A 16,434-nucleotide genomic window follows, 5' to 3' on the forward strand; every position below is an offset into this window, starting at 1 on the left:
TTGTCACTATCAGAGGCTGCCGTCTTTGCTGATGAGTTTGTGCTCACGCACAAAGTTTATTTTCCGCCCCCACGTTCTTCACATCACACTACTGTAGATCACCATAACGGTTCTAAAAGTGCAGTGGCTGCTCAAAAAGATCAGACTTCTGATTCTTCAATGATGTTGCGGGAATGTTTTTATTGTCATGAGAAGGGTTGCTACTTGTCCTGTGCTGCAGCGGAAAAATCAGAGAAAAGGCGTAGCTTTTGTGTGTACTCACTCTTCCGATTCTTTGCTATCTATTGATCCCTCGTTTGAACCTTTTGTGTGTGAAGGAACGGTGTCATTTTCTGAATTGGATTCAGAACCCAAGCCAGTACGTATTTTGCGAGATCCGGGTGCTGCACAGTCATTTATCCTGGCAAATGTGCTCCCGTTTTCTTCATACTCCAGCTGTAACTCGGATGTTTTAGTTCAGGGAATTGAACTTGGTGTGGTCAGAGTTCCCTTGCATTCTGTGTATTTAAGTTCTGACATTGTGACTGGTTTAGTTAAAGTGGCCGTACGTACTCAGTTACCACTGAAAGGAATCTCTCTTATTCTTGGGCATGATTTAGCCGGAAGTAAAGTTTCTTGTCTCCCCGAGGTCACTGATGTACCTTGTTCAACAGAAAATGATGTGTTGACTCAGGAATTTCCCAATGTATTCCACTCTTGTGTTGTGACTCGAGCGCAAGCTCGCAGGTTTGAAAATGAAGTTGATCTCTCTAACTAGTTCATGATTTCCGATTTCACAGATGTTGAGGATTCTGTAGAGGTTCGTTCAGAGAATTTGAGCTTTGGACCTAGATTTGACTTTCCTTTTGACAGAAAACAGTTAGTAGACGTACAAAATGCTGATGATACTTTGACTTCACTTATCTCTGCTGTGATTGATAAATCCGAACTACAAGATCACGCTGTTGCTTATTTTTTTAGATGACGGTGTGCTCATGCGTAAATGGAGTCCTGAGAACTTGAAGCAAGACTGGAGAGCTGTTTTTCAGGTAGTCCTTCCAAAGTCTTACAGAGACTATGTGCTGAGTGTGGCTCATGATCATGAACTTTCTGGACATCTAGGTATTAAGAAAACCTACACTAATCTCTTGAAACATTTTTTCTGGCCCGGAGTGAAGTCCACTGTGTCACAGTATTGTCGTTCTTGCCATGATTGTCAAGTTGCTGGAAAACCAAATCAGGTTATTTCGCCAGCCCCCTTAAAGCCTATTCCAGTGATGAGTGAACCGTTCGAGAAGCTTGTGATTGATTGTGTTGGTCCTGTACCAAGAACTAAGTTACTTATTAACTTTGATGTGTTCTGCTACTAGATTTCCAGAAGCCATCCCACTGCATTCGTTGAAGACCCCTACAATTGTAAAAGCAATTGTATAATTCTGTGCAACCTTTGGTCTACCCAAGTTTATTCATTCGGATCAGGGATCTAATTTTATGTCTAGAGTATTCCGTAAGGTAATGAAAGAGCTGAAAATTCAACATTGCGTATCCAGTGCCTATCATCCCCAGTCTCAAGGCGTGCTTGAAAGATGTCATCAGACTCTTAAGACCATGATTAGAACTTACTGTCTCAGGCATAGGAAGGAGTGGGACGAGAAGATTCCTCTTCTGTTGTTTGCTGTTCGCAATACGGTACAAGAATCACTTGGATTCAGTCCAGCCGAGTTAGTTTTTGGACATTGTCTGCGGGGACCATTAAAGGTGTTACAAGAACAGTTACTCTCTGAAAATCAGTTGGTTACCCCTTCTAAAAATGTGCTAGATCATGTGAGTTAATTTCGTGAACGTTTACATTCAGTGTGGCAACTAGCACAACAGTCACTAGCAACCTCCCAGTCTCGTATGAAGGGCAGATATGACAAAAAGTCTGTTCAACGCTCATTCAAGGTTGGTGACCAAGTTCTTGTATTATTGCCTTTGCCTCGCTCAGCTCTACAAGCAAAGTTTGCGGGGCCGTATGTGATTGAGGAAATGTTAAGTAATACTGACTATGTAGTACGAACTCCCGAAAGAAAGCGAAAGACTCGCGTGTGCCACATAAACATGCTTAAACTGTATGTCTCTCGACCTAACTCTAAAGATTCTGCCGATTCTCCATTGTCTACTCCTGCTGTTGTAACTTCTGTGGATGTGGTTCCTTCTGAATATTCTCCTTCTATGGATGACCTTCACTTAGGAAGTGCTTGCCTTTCTGGTGCTCGTTTACAGAATTTGGAATCTCTTGTAAGTCTCAGTTCTAAACTTTCACATTTATCCAGATCTTCCCAAAGTGAACTGATACAGTTAATTGATAGATACTCTACACTTTTCTCAGATGTGCCTACTGTGACTAATGTGTTGAAACATGACATCGATGTTGGTGATCATCGTCCAGTTAAGCAAAACGCTTATCGTGTCAATCCTGTAAAGCGTGAAATAATGAAACAAGAAACCCACTATCTCATTGAAAATGGTCTAGCTGTGCCAAGCTCCAGTCCATGGTGTTCTCCTTGTTTATTAGTTCCAAAACCTGATGGGACATCACGTTTTTGTACTGATTACCGGAAAATTAATCAGTTAACGAAGTCAGATTCTTACCCTCTTCCCAGAATGGAGGATTGTATTGATCGCATTGGACGCGCTAAGTTTGTATCTAAGTTGGACTTGCTTAAAGGGTATTGGCAGGTGCCGCTTACCGAGCGTGCTTCTGAGATCTCAGCCTTTGCCACCCCAGACGCCTTTCTGCAATATAACGTTTTAGCTTTCGGCCTCAAAAACGCTCCAGCTACCTTCCAACGTTTAATGCATAAAGTTTTAGCCAATGTGAACAATTGTGAGGCTTACCTTGATGATGTAATGTGTTACTCCGATACATGGAGTAGTAATTTACAAACCTTAGAAGAAGTGTTCTTAATGTTGCAAGCTGCTAATCTTACACTTAATTTGGCAAAATGTGAGTTCTGTCATGCCACTGTCACATACCTAGGAAAAAAGGTTGGTCATGGTTCCATCCGCCCTTTAGAAGCTAAAGTTCAGTCCATTGTTGAGTTTCCTGTGCCCAAATCTAAGAGAGAACTCAGATGGTTCCTCGAAATGGCTGGCTACTACAGAAATTTCTGTAAAAACTTTTCTGACGTTGTAAAACCGCTCACAGACAACCTTCGTAAAGCTGTGTCTTTTAACTGGAATTCTAAATGTAAACTTGCCTTTGAGTCTTTGAAAAATGTGTTGTGCAATGATCCTGTTTTGGCTGCCCCAGACTTCTCTAAACCTTTTAAACTGGAAGTAGATGCTAGTGGTACGGGTGCCGGTGCTGTTCTTCTGCAGGAAGATGACCGAAGAATTGACCATCCGATATGTTTCTATTCAAAGAAATGCAATCGCCATCAACTCAATTACAGTACCATAGAAAAAGAAAAAGTTTATGTTGGTTCCAGTTTCAATCCATTGATGTATACATGGATCATAATCCACTAGTCTTTTTGCAGGGTATGTGTAACAAAAACCAGAGACTTGTGCGTTGGGTACTCATTTGTCAGAGTTTTAATTTGAACATTAAGTACAAGAAAGGTGTTGACAATGTTATTGCAGACTCTTTGTCCAGATGTTATTTGTAAACTTGTAACCATGTTTACTCATATGTGTGGGGGTGTTACGACCCTATGGTTTGTATTTTGTTATTTCTCTGTTGTTTTGTGAGTCTCTCTGTATGTCTGTCCAGGAACATCATCTGATTGGTTCCTGCACCGTGATTGATGCTCTATCCTGGTTGGTGCAGAGTGTTTTAAAAGACACGTCATCATTTCCTCTACAGACAGAGTGGGTTTTGTGTTTGAACAGACAGAGACCTTGTGATTTGAGACTGTTAAGAGTATTTGAGTGTTAAGAGATTTGAGGCTGTTAAGAGTATTTGAGTGTTAAGTGATTTGAGACTGTTAAGAGTATTTGAGTGTTAAGAGTATTGAGACTGTGAGTACCGTTTGTTTGTTTGATTTGTGAACTGTTTGAATCTAACTTACCCCCATTGGTATATTTGACCCTTTGCTTGGTTACTGACACTGATTTGGACTGCCCTTTTCAGTTTGTTTGCCTGATTATAAATATATTGTAAATATTGATTTTGGGAAAGTAGGGAGTTTGACGCCATTCTTTTTTTTTATTGTAAAATGTTTGAACTCTGTTTTTGGTAAGGGAGTTTACACATTGTATCTTCATTTTCTTTTCTTTTGGGTTAGGGTTTAGGAAAGAGGTTTAAAGACAAGGTTGTTTTGTTTGTTATTTTGGCTTGGTCAGCTCCTGAATCATAAGTGCCAAATTAAGAAAATAAATAACTTTTTGTTTTAAATCCTTGCAAATCTCTGTCTCTTTAATGTTGCCCCTTTCCCCCTAGATGGGGTGTAACAAAAGGCAAAACAGTTTCTGTCGTTTTAGTGTGTGTCTGCGTGAGGTAATAGGAGCAGCTAACATTTATAGCTGTATGTATAAACTGCTTATAAATGTCTATTAATGCTTTATAAATTATGAATTAACTGTTTACTAAAGCTCAATTAATGATTAATAGTGTGCAGTTATTATAAAGTGTTACTTCGAATCATAATCATACACTGTTGAATCATAATCATCCACTGTTCGCTCGTTGGCCAGAGGAGAACTGGCCCCCGACTGAGCCTGGGTTCTTCCAAGGTTTTTTTCTCCATTCTGTCACCTGATGGAGTTTTGGTTCCTGGCCGCTGTTGCCTTGCCTTCTGGCTTGCTTAGTTGGGGACATTTAATATTCAACAATATTATAGATCTGCCTTAAAGGTGGACGATGATGAATTTTTTTTAATTTTTTTATTATTATTTTCATGTTATCTCTGTGAAGCTGCTTTGATACAATCTGTATTGTAAAAAGCGCTATATAAATAAAGGTTACTTGACTTGACTTGACCTACAATGAATTAATAAATGAATTAATTAAAGTTAAAAAGAACGTTATTAATCGGTATTTTTTTCTAATCAAACCGTAACGGTAATGTTATGCATTAAAATACTGATTAGGGTTTGGTTTAAGGTTAGTTGCATGTAATTATGCATAGTTTATAGTTATATACTAATACATGTAATATGTTTAACAAGGACACATTAAAATAAAATGTTACCGAAACTTGTTTCAGACTGGCTTCTAAGACATTGTAATGTCATGTTTAATGGATTAGAACAAATCAAGTAAGCTTTAATAAGAGATAATAATGCAATAATAATAATAATAAATGATAATACATTGCTTCTCTTTAAAAGCAGAACCATACATTTGTATTTAGTTTTATAATTCCTCTCTCTTCACTTACCTTACCTAGAACTTTCCCTGAGGCTGTAGCCAGATAAAAACTATCCCCACTCTTCTGTAGAGCATTGATCTGAGAGAGAGAGAGAGAGAGAGAGAGAGAGAGAGAGAGAGAGAGAGAGAGAGAGAGAGAGAGAGAGAGAGAGAGAGAGAGAGAGAGAGAGAGAGAGAGAGAGAGAGAGAGAGAGAGAGAGAGAGAGCTGCTGTCAGACTCGCTAAAATGGAGAGTGATTGGAGTGACGCAAGTAGCTTTGCAAGAGAGCGGTCATTTTAAGTTGCTAACAAACTATCAACATTTTAAAACCCATGCATTTAGGTTCATTTTGGTATGATTAAGCGAAAAACAGAGATTTCAAATCTCCCTCTACAATTACAAATGATTCTGTATCAACAGGTGCACCTGAGTAGAGAGTGTGTGTTGTAGGGAGATTTGACGGAACCAGATGCTTTTATACCAGGGGCTACCAAGGGCGTGGTGAGCTCGCACCAAGAGGACAGAGTACAAACACAGAGTTCCCTACGTCACAGAGTTCCCCTACTTCAGGAGATTCCGTTTAACCTAAAGAGGGCAGCACTCAGACGTTTTTACACCGTATATTTGAAAATTAAAACACTTTATACCCAAATGTCAAAAAATGTACTAGAATCAATGAACAGCATTTATGAAGCTCCATTCTTACAGATCATTAACAAAAAAAAAAAAGTTGCTTTAGTGTTTAGTTACCCTTTAAGGGTAAGCGGATAACCTCAACTTTTGGTTCCAAAAACTGAGGTAACTTTCAGGGTATGTAAGTAGCTATAGCAGTTTACTCTCAGTAAGCAGGTTCTGTTCCAGGGTTAGTTTACTTCAGATGTGTTCAACGCATGCGTATATTATATATATATATATATATTTGTTCTCGTCTCACACATCGTTAATCTGCATTCAGACTTTTTATTTTTTACAACATGACGTTTTCTATAATGTATATCTATAATAAAGCACATAATTACCTTTCAAGCATGCGTCACATTCAAGTTAATTTGGACTCGTTATGTTTTGTCATCACCTGCCTTAGTCACTCATCTGTTGTCACGGACACTAATTACTGTACGTTCAGCTTCATCAGTCACCATCATTAACACCTGTATATTCAGTTCTGTTTCAGTTCAGTGTCCAGTGTCATCAATGTTAAGTGTGTGTGTTGCTCTCCATTCGCTACTCTTTTGGATCCGTTTGAATAAACCTTTGAATTGAATCGTTTATGTCTTCCTCATCTGTCTGCCAGCAACCACCCGTGACAATGTGGAAGCAAAATGGCTAAACATAAAAAATAAACTTATACAGACATATCTTTGCAAGCACATACTGTTATTAAGCCTAATCAGTCTTTCTTTTTATTATATTTCTGTCACGACCACTATTATCAAATACGATTGACAATTAGCATACAATTAGGATTGGCGGTATGGCGTTAGATCGATTTCCTATTTAGCACCAAAACTTTGGAACAGTCTTCCTACCATTGTCCGGGAAGCAGACACACTCTGTCAGTTCAAAGCTAGATTAAAGACACATCTCTTTGACCTAGCATTCACATAATACATTATAGACTTCTATAACTCAATCTTAGGGAACACTTCCCTTAAATCCTGATAATTCTTCAAAAGAGGAAATGGCATCTACGCTAATTTTAGTGTCTTTGTTTATCCCAAGGTTTTCCCGCAGCCTGCCGGATCCAGGCCGTATCCAGATCTGACGAAGGACCTTCGCCTGGACCCGATGACAACGCAGTGCTGAAGTGCCAACTAGTCTCTCCCTATGGAGGATCCCTTTACCACTCTACAGATAAAGCATTGTGGAAAATTAGCGTATCTACCCCCTAGTGATAAAATAAAATAAAATTCTGTATCAAATTTATAGGCAGGACAAGTAGTTTGTTTAGGCTTGGTTTGTAGGGAATTACAAACATGCGCACATATATTAATATTATAAATATTATTATGTAGTAATGTAGACAGACACTGTAACTAAAAGAGGTTGAAATTTTTTTTATTTTAAATTTCAGTGTCTGTCTACATTACACTACTACATAATAATATTTATATTATTAATCCCATGATAGTAATAGCCATATATTGTAAAACAAATGCACTGAAAAATAAAGGAAACTTTCATAATTATTCTACTAATTTCTATACTTCACATTAAAGATGTGATTGAGAATCAATACATTTCTAAATCAAGAAAAGAACCAATCTACGTGTTTCTACGTGATTTTTTTTAATAAAAAAGTATTAGATGTATCGGCCTAAAAAAGCACCGGGAATCTCCCGGTAGCCCCGCTGGCCAGTAGGCTAGCACTACATGCGTGGACGTCACACAAATCCTACCTGTTGCCTTTCACCATCCACTTATTTAGCTGCTGGCGCATCAATTGACATGCCATCTCCTTTTTCCCTCTTTCTTTTTCTATTTTTAGCTAGCCCCGACAGCTTTTTTACATTATCCATATATTTTTAGACGACCACTCACTACTCGTACCTGCTTACTCAGTGCTCACGGCGCCCCCGCCCGCTCGTGATACCCCCGCGATATTATCCCCACCCCCTCCACTGCAATATTATCCCCCCCTCTTCTTTGTCAAAATTCTATGATGGAATCTTATGAGGGTGCCTACTCTAGCCTGTTAGTCCTCTAAAAGGTTATATAACATTGAGGAAATGCAGAAATGATTTAGAAACGCACAACAGCAGCTACATATAGAAAATACCCCAAAAATATTTTTTTTATTTTTAATAAAATTTTTACCATCGCTTTGGCCCCAATATTAGATCAAAATATGGAACCAACAATCCGTCTCTTCCGTCTCAGCCAAGGTGACCACCCTATTGAGAAGTATGTGGAGGAGTTTTGTGAGCTTTGCCATGGGGTAGATTTCAATGATGAGGTCTTAAAGGACATGTTTCGCCATGGACTTGATGAATCCATTTATTATCTCATGCCTGCCAATACCCCTCACTGCACTCTGGTGCAGTATATGGACTTTGCACTTCTTTTAAACGGTTCTTCGTTTACTGTGGGTTTTGCGGAAGAGGAGCCCCGCAAAACCACACTACCCTCTAAGCCTGAGCCAATTCACGTCATGCCTACTCTAATGTTGGCAACTCCAGTGTACACACCCCTCTCCAGCGCATTCACAGCAGAAATTCTTCACGTCACGCCTGCCGAGCCTGAGCTTCTTCACGTCAGTCCTTTTCTGGGTCCTGGAGGTGTTCTGACATGCTCTAACATTTGTGCTTATTTCTGTTACTTGTGACATTTTCATGGCTAAAGTCTTATTACACTGTATTCAGCTAAAACTATGCTACAATAATATGTCAATAGGCATGTGCCTCAACAAGTAAAGTCATAACATAATGATTCAATTTGCAAATCATTAGCTAATGATTAATTAAAGCAGACAATTCGAAGTTGAAGTACATGGCTTCAACCCATTGTGGTAATTAACACATTAATTTACACTATTACTTAATAAAATATATTATTAAGGAATTAACAAATTATGACACATTTAATTAATAACAATTCATATATTACTTAATCTATTTATCATTTAGAATATGTATTAGTTGATGATGCAGTAATAATTACTTAATGGATTAAATCTTCATGATTCATACATTAACACATGATTATCTGTGCATTAGTTAAGCATGAGTAAATGCATATTAGTGCATCCGTATTGTAAAGTGTTACCCAATCCATATGACGTTTTGAAATGAGATCGGAGTAAAAACATGAAGCCTAATGTTTGGTGCGTTTTGCTTTTCAAACGCACGTCGCGCGACTGACTCAAACTCACAGTGCGTGCAGAGAAAATTTACTGAAGCATCGAGCAACAGTTCAACTGCAATGTGAAGTTTATGCAACAATAACACTAACTAATATAATTCAGAATTATTTCTTGCCTTAAAATTGCATTCTTCTTCTTCTGATGTGAATCCAATAAGCTCACAGCTAGCATGTCTTCCAAACTCGACGAACAGCAGAGGACTGATAAAGTTCGGTGCATTGTTTTTGAGGTAATGAGCGTGTTCGCGTGACGCATGGACGATTTGCATGTCAATATCTTTTGCGCGTTTGGGTGTGGTCACATTAAAACTAATGAGCAAGCGTTTGAGAAACTGGATATCTTGTTGGTTTTATACAAATGACTTAAACAGTGAATATTTGTTTTCATTTTGAATCAGATCATTTAAAACTACACACTTATGTTTATAAAGATATATAGCTCATAAATGTGTGACAAGTATTCGCTAAGTTTCGTTTATGTTTAGAGACGTGCTCAAGAAAAAAAAGTTCACGAGATGGAGAGGCAGAAAGCACACCCTGTTTAATTTCTTTATTGTACAAAAGCAAAATATTTTGTTTTGATTGTAAGTGGGCACAAACAAAAGTAGACATCTCAAAGATTATTTTTTCATATTTATTAAGTCTGTATGAACATAAATGACAGAGTATTTTAAGTCTATTTAGCTGCTATGTGAAAATATTCGCGCAAATCACGCCGTCGTGATTGCCAACCCTAGAGGGTTAATACCATCTCTAAAGCTTTAGCCTAGGGGTGCAAAACTCAGTTCCTTGAGGGCCACAGTCCCGCAGAGTTTAGCTTCAACTGATCCAGCTAATCAACTCCTTCAGGCTTATTTGAAAACTACAGGTGTGTGTGTGTGTGTGTGTGTGTGTGTGTGTGTGTGTGTGTGTGTGTGTGTGTGTGTGTGTGTGTGTGTGTGTGTGTGTGTGTGTGTGTGTGTGTGTGTGTGTGTGTGTGTGTGTGGAGGCAGAGTTGGGACTAAACTCTTTAAGACCGTGACCATCTGCTCTAACACGGCACTGACACAAAAGGATTGCTGGCGCAGTCATCTCTCGCGCACATTTTGGAACCAAACTGTTTGGATAGTAGAGACATTGTTCCCTGGCATTCAGGTGTGACTCTGACCTGTGAATGGTGCTCCTCACTTCTCAACACTCCCTCTACATGAAGAAGGTTCTTGGCAACACCCACACAGGGCAGATCTGACAGAACACCAAGATGGCAGGCCAAACCAAACTCTATAAAAATCACAGAAAGAGAGGACTGCCTTTTTGATCTTGAAAATTCTTTAAAATGAGTAAAACCATAAGCTGTCAAGTAACTGATTTAGTCAGAACACAGAAGAGTTTCACCTACCCCGATAGTGGAACAGTCCATTCCCGTCCACAAATAGCACCTGCAAAGGAAAAAAATATTCTTTAAGTACGGGTCAGTTCACCCAAAAATTCTGTCATCATTTACTCACCCTCACGTCATTTCAAACCCATAAAACAACTGTATAGTGCTACTTTTAAGTATTACTCTTCTATTTACTTATTATTGTGTCTGTAGAGGTTTGTAAGAGACATCGCTCTCTACCATTAGATATATAGTACCGGTAACCTGTGCCTCTCATTCTGCAATTATAGAATATTTGTGATGTGATCTGGGAAAACCCGTCAGATGTCGCGCTGGTATACGTTTTCAGTAAGGTCTAAAAATAGGTTGAATGGCAGTTTTTTGGTCAAAACTGGGTTTTCATTAAATTATTATTCTATAACATCATTATATCATATAATTATTAGTATATCATCTCTGAATATCTTGCCAAAATTCCGTTTAGTGCAGAAAATAGCGATTTATTTTAGCAAGCTGAAAAGACTTATCTTTCTCTAATGTTTAATAACAAGCCCGACGGAGGTGAAAAAAAAAACGTCCATAGCTCTCCTTCTCTTAACACTACAAAGACAGTTAACCTATCAAAATAAACCGCATAACATCTAGAATAACGCATTTCTCGCCAGCCCTGTGTAAACTACTATGCTACTACTAAAAACTACTACTATGTTTTCAAAGGAAGAATTTTGAGTTTGTAAGCTTTCGAATGATACATAATCTATGATGATTACTAAAATATGTGAGGTGAAAAAAGGCAATAAAAAAAGTGCGCCAATCGTCCCGCTAGCAGGACGTGACAGTTAATTAAACCAGTTTTTCCTCAAAATTGCATTCCTGAAAATCATAGCGATCAGCCGACTTTAGATACATTTTTAATAAGCCGACAAACAATGAAAGAAATAAAAACAGATTTGGAAAGGGCTTGGAACCAGCTTTCAAAATTTCACCATGTGATGGGTTTTCCCAGATTGCATCACATTTGTAATACTAATACTAATAATAATTTGTTACATATATATAGCGCTTTTTCTGGAACCTCAAAGCGCTTCACATATGGAAGTGGGGAATCTCCTCAACCACCACCAATGTGCAGCATCCACCTGGATGATGTGACGGCAGCCATATTGCGCCAGAACGCCCACCACACACCAGCTTACTGGTGGAGAGGAGACAGTAGCCAATCGGCCAATCGGATGATTAGGAGGCCATGGGGCAAATTTTGGATTTTTAATGACCAAGGAGAGTCAATACCTCGGTTTAACGTCTCATCCAAAGGACGGTGCTCTTTGACAGTATAGTGTCCCCGTCACTATACTGGGGCGTTAGGACCCAGACAGACCACAGGGTGAGCACCCCCTGCTGGCCTCACTAACACCTCTTCCAGCAGCAAACCGGTTTTCTCAGGAGGTCTCTCATCCAGGTACTAACCAGGCTCAGCCCTGCTTAGCTTCAGTGGGCTACCAGTCTTGGGCTACAGGGTGACATGGCTGCTGAATTTATTTGTAATTTACATCTATTTGTAGGATGAGAGGGTCATCTAATTTAAGCAGGTTGGGGCCTTGTGGAATAGTTATATTAATCAAAATATACTGTAAATTAGACAAGTATAATCGATGAGAATATAGCTGTGATGATCCAAGGGGGTGGGGTACTTTATTTTGTCCAGCAGGTGTCTCTGGGTAACACTTTTTGTGTCTTCAGGTTAAATGCTGTGACGCAAGTGTGGAGAATTGACTGTGATTAACCATGCTGCTTATAAGATGCTGGCTTTCTTACCCTCTCCAGTCCAAGGCTTGATGTTGTTGTTTTTGTATCTTTATATTTTATCTTTTACTTTAATGTAGTTATGTGTGTTGTCTTGATTAAATACTTATTTTTGCAACTTTGATTACGTTGTATGGACTCTCCATTCATGTTGCTTCTCCTTGAGCCAAGGGGTCGTAACAATAGCCCTTTAACAAGTCATTCTATTATAGCCAACTATGTGTGTGCTCAAATATGATGAGTAAAGGAGAATGTTAATGTACTATCTACTCTTGATCACCACCCATTTGCCTTATCTTTTGGTTTCCTGTCAGTTGATTTTGGTGTTTGTATTCCACTCGTTTAACAATGCTTTGCTCAGGGTATAAGAAAGTAAGGTAACTGTTGATCTAGGACAGGGGTAGGCAAGTTCGGTCCTAGAGAGCCGCTGTTCTGCAGAATTTAGTTCCAACCCTAATCAAACACACCTGAACAAGCTAATCAATGTCTACAGGTTCCCTTTTCGAGAGTACTCTCGTGTTGCGTAAGCTGGCTTACGCATCGGGAAAAACCCTTTTCACGAGAAGATTGAAGCCAAAAATGATCCTTATAATTTTTTTTTTACATTTAAAACGCACTTGCTGCAGCAAGCAGACCCAAGCGAGACGGCTTGCGCACTTATTGGCTGCTCTGCGGCAACTGCTGCAACCTATGGAGAGGCACGGCTGACGTGAGAGCCAATGGCTCTAAGGGTCACAGCCAGCCAAAATGGGCGTGGCTTCATGTTATAAAAAGCCGTGCCTCCCATAGATGCCTTGATTTCATCTCCTTCAGCGAAGTATCCTCTGCGCTGACTCTGGAAGAAGCCTCGCGCCGTCGAACCAAGCACTCTGCAGGACTGAAGAAGCCGGCTAAGGAAACTCTCCCCACGCCGCCTTCAGACGCCGTTCCAGCTGCGCTATCCGGCGCGCACTATATCCTTTTCAAGCTTCCGCGTGTGTCGCCGCTGCGTCACAGACGTTTTCTAAAAGAGCAAATTGCGGGCATTGTTTCAAATGCCCCGTGAAACTTGCGGCTCGTGCCGAGCCCCCCTCACAGATGTCTGTCTCTGCAGTAGTTTCAATTTTGATATTTTTAGGTCAAACCGTTCTTGTCTGTCAGTCATATAATGCAGGTATATAGGTACTGTCTCCAAAAGCATGCAGAGATGTCTCTAATAGCATGCAGAGAAAAGTCCAAATTAAAACATTGCCCATCGTAAGTGCAATTGATGGCCTAAGCTCGCGCGAACTCATCCGGGAGTGTTGAGTTTTCACTTATTCCCAATTCGTAAGCCTTCTATCTTGACACACTACTCGCTTCATTGTTCAGGTCAATCAAAGGCATACGTTGAGCCGTACAGCCAATCACATGCGTTTCTGCCGAGTTTAAAAATGCAACGTCCAATCGAAGGTGGTTAGATTAGTTTCCGGGGAAGAAATCCGGTGTAAACAGATCACTTGGACGTCGTTGTGTAAAAGAGATATAAACTATTTAAATACTGTTGGTTTTATCACACAAACCGCTTGTTTCGTGTCTTAGGCCATCAATGTGCACTTATGATGGGGAATTTTTTAATTTGGACTTTTCTCTGCATGCTATTAGAGACATCTCTGCATGCTTTTGAAGACAGTACCTATATACTGCATTATATGACTGACAGACAAGAACGGTTTGACCTAAAAATATCAAAATTGAAACTACTGCGGAGACAAAGACACCTACATCTTGGATGCACTTCAGGTAAGCTAAAACATACCACAATTTAATTTCAAAGTGAACTATCCCTTTAAAAATGGTCCACTCTGTTTCAGTTATTTTATTATTATAATATTATTTTATATTTACACATTTTAACCATTTTAAAATGGAAATTTTAAACAAGCATATTTCCTTGTTTGTGCAGTTTTCACTTATTTGGTGAAAAAGTCTGATAAGATTGTTTTAAAGTTATTTTAATTATTTTTAAAGCCCGCTGATTTTGTTTTATGCCTGAGAATGTTTTGTGAAGTAAATGTTGTATTTCAATAAATACTTAAGAATATCCTCCTGGTCTGTCGTAATTGCTTTGTGCAGTGTTCTTTGATAAAAAATCAGAGAATTCTATTTTGTTGGTATTTTAAACGACTTTCTTATATGTAGGTGTTTATGGGTGAGTTACCATTGTGGTAAAGTGTCGAGCATGTGCTTCGGTGGAGGACCTGCTAATAATTCAAGTTGCTTTAAAAGCAACTCCAATGGGTTTGCTAGTGATGCAATCAGTACCATCTTTAGACTGCCAACATTGAATTAAAAGAAAAGCCATGCTATATTCAGGTTGATGGTATGTTATTTTAACACTGTGTGTCTATTAAATAGACACAAATAAAGAAGTCTTTGGCTGAACATGATTCAAGCATGGACAGTGTTTCCACATGATGGAACCATGTTATCTCAACCCAAATACTTCATGTTGGATGAACTTAAGCGAAGTGAGTAAACCCAATTAAAATTAGACTCGTCCAAATAACTTGATTTAATCATGTTCAAATAACTTGATTCAGTCTTGTCCAAATAACCTGATTCAGTCGTGCTCAAATAACTTGATTTAATCATGTTCAAATAACCTGATTCAGTCGTGCTCAAATAACTTGAATCAATCACGTGGAACCACTGTCCATGATTAAATCATGTTCAACCAAAGAGTAATTTTTGAGTGTGGGGGACCGCCACATCCTTTGCGTTTCCTGCCTGGGGAAGGACCACGGCGACATCGCACTCTCCAAAGGCGGCTGCCCGGAGTGCAACGAAATGGCCTTATCGACCCTGCGGGCTCGATTAGCCGTCTTCGGCGAGGACACCACACTGCCGCTCTCTCACGGGCCGCGCCGTAAAAAAGCTCCAGAGGCTTCAGTGACACGCGAGCTCACGCCGGCTGATTCCCCGCGTGCCTCGCTCTCTGATTCGTCTCAGGCCAAAGGGACGCTCTGGCATCCCCACCCCGAACTGTGAGCCCTGCATGCATGGGCTCTCAACGGGTACCCGTTAACCTCCCAGAGGGAGTGTTAAACACTATCACAGAGGCTAGTCGTCCGTTTCCTCAGAGGAGCGAGGAGATTAAACCCTCCTCGACCTCCGTCGGTTCCCGTTTGGGACCTTTCAACGGTCCTAGAGGCCATGAAAGGTGACCCATTTGAACCAATGCAGTCCATAGACTTAAAATATATTTCATTCAAAACCTTCTCCCTGATGGCCCTTGCCTCAGTCAAGCGTGTGGGTGACCTGCACACGCTCTCTGTGAGCGCTACCTGTCTTGAGTTCGGGCCCAATGATTCTAAAGTCATCCTCAAACCCAGACACGGTTATGTTCCCAAGATACTTGCCACTCCGTTCAGCGCGCAAGTCATTTCCCTGTCTGCTCACCCTGTATCTGACTGTGAGAGGGACGTGAATTTTCCCTGTCAGGGCCCTGAGAATTTATGTGGAGCGCTTTGCTGTGTTCAGACAAACGGAGCAGCTCTTTGTATCCTTTGGTGGCCGCACTAAAGGGCTGGCTACCACTAAGCAGAGCTTTTCACGTTGGATAGTCGATGCTATTTCACTGGCTTATGCATCCAAAGGCCTCTGCTGCCCTCTGGGCGTCAGAGCTCACTCTAATAGAGGCATGGCCTCGTCCTGGGCTTGGTCCAGTGGGATTTCACTACAGGATATCTGTATGGCGGCAGGCTGGGCCTCTCCGTCTACATTTATCAGGTTTTATAACCTAGAAGTTCTCGCGCTAAAGGCTAGACTGTTAGCAGTCTAGCCGCGATATAGCAGTTATCCTGCCCGACTTAGGTCCAGCATAACTGTGCTGTAATGTGTCAAGCATTCTTTTATTCATGTAGCACTTAGGATCCAATCACATTCGGCCCCACCCCTACATACTCCCCTTCTTGGCCTAAACATTAGTTACTCGTCTTATGAGCCCCGGGCACTTGCCCTGGGACGTTGATGAAGGGAGTCTTTGTGAGCACACATGCCGTTTTACAAGCCAGCTTACGCAACACGAGAGTACTCTCGAAAGGGAACGTCTCGGTTACTAACGTAAACTCGGTT

The 16,434-nt window shown here is 40.2% G+C and overlaps 1 protein-coding gene across 14 annotated transcripts in view; it reads right to left on the bottom strand.

Annotated features, from left to right (window-relative positions):
• Positions 1 to 16,434, bottom strand: part of LOC307006464 (endonuclease V-like) — a 134,894-nt gene that overhangs the window by 54,486 nt on the left and 63,974 nt on the right. For 5 of the 14 annotated variants that reach the window (XM_079627481.1, XM_079627484.1, XM_079627486.1 and 2 more), the window contains 3 exons: positions 10,555 to 10,594; positions 10,324 to 10,436; positions 5,346 to 5,414 (listed from right to left, as the gene is read on the bottom strand). In XM_079627481.1, coding sequence (XP_079483607.1) covers positions 5,346 to 5,414; positions 10,324 to 10,436; positions 10,555 to 10,594 — 222 coding nt within the window. Of the gene's footprint in view, positions 1 to 3,537; positions 4,769 to 5,345; positions 5,415 to 10,323; positions 10,437 to 10,554; positions 10,595 to 16,434 lie in introns of those variants that run through there. The other 9 variants (XR_013799461.1, XR_013799462.1, XM_079627482.1 and 6 more) reach the window with 5 other exon arrangements.

This window comes from Phoxinus phoxinus (genome assembly GCF_949152265.1).
Source record: "Phoxinus phoxinus genome assembly, chromosome: 11".
NCBI classification, from domain to species: domain Eukaryota; kingdom Metazoa; phylum Chordata; class Actinopteri; order Cypriniformes; family Leuciscidae; genus Phoxinus; species Phoxinus phoxinus.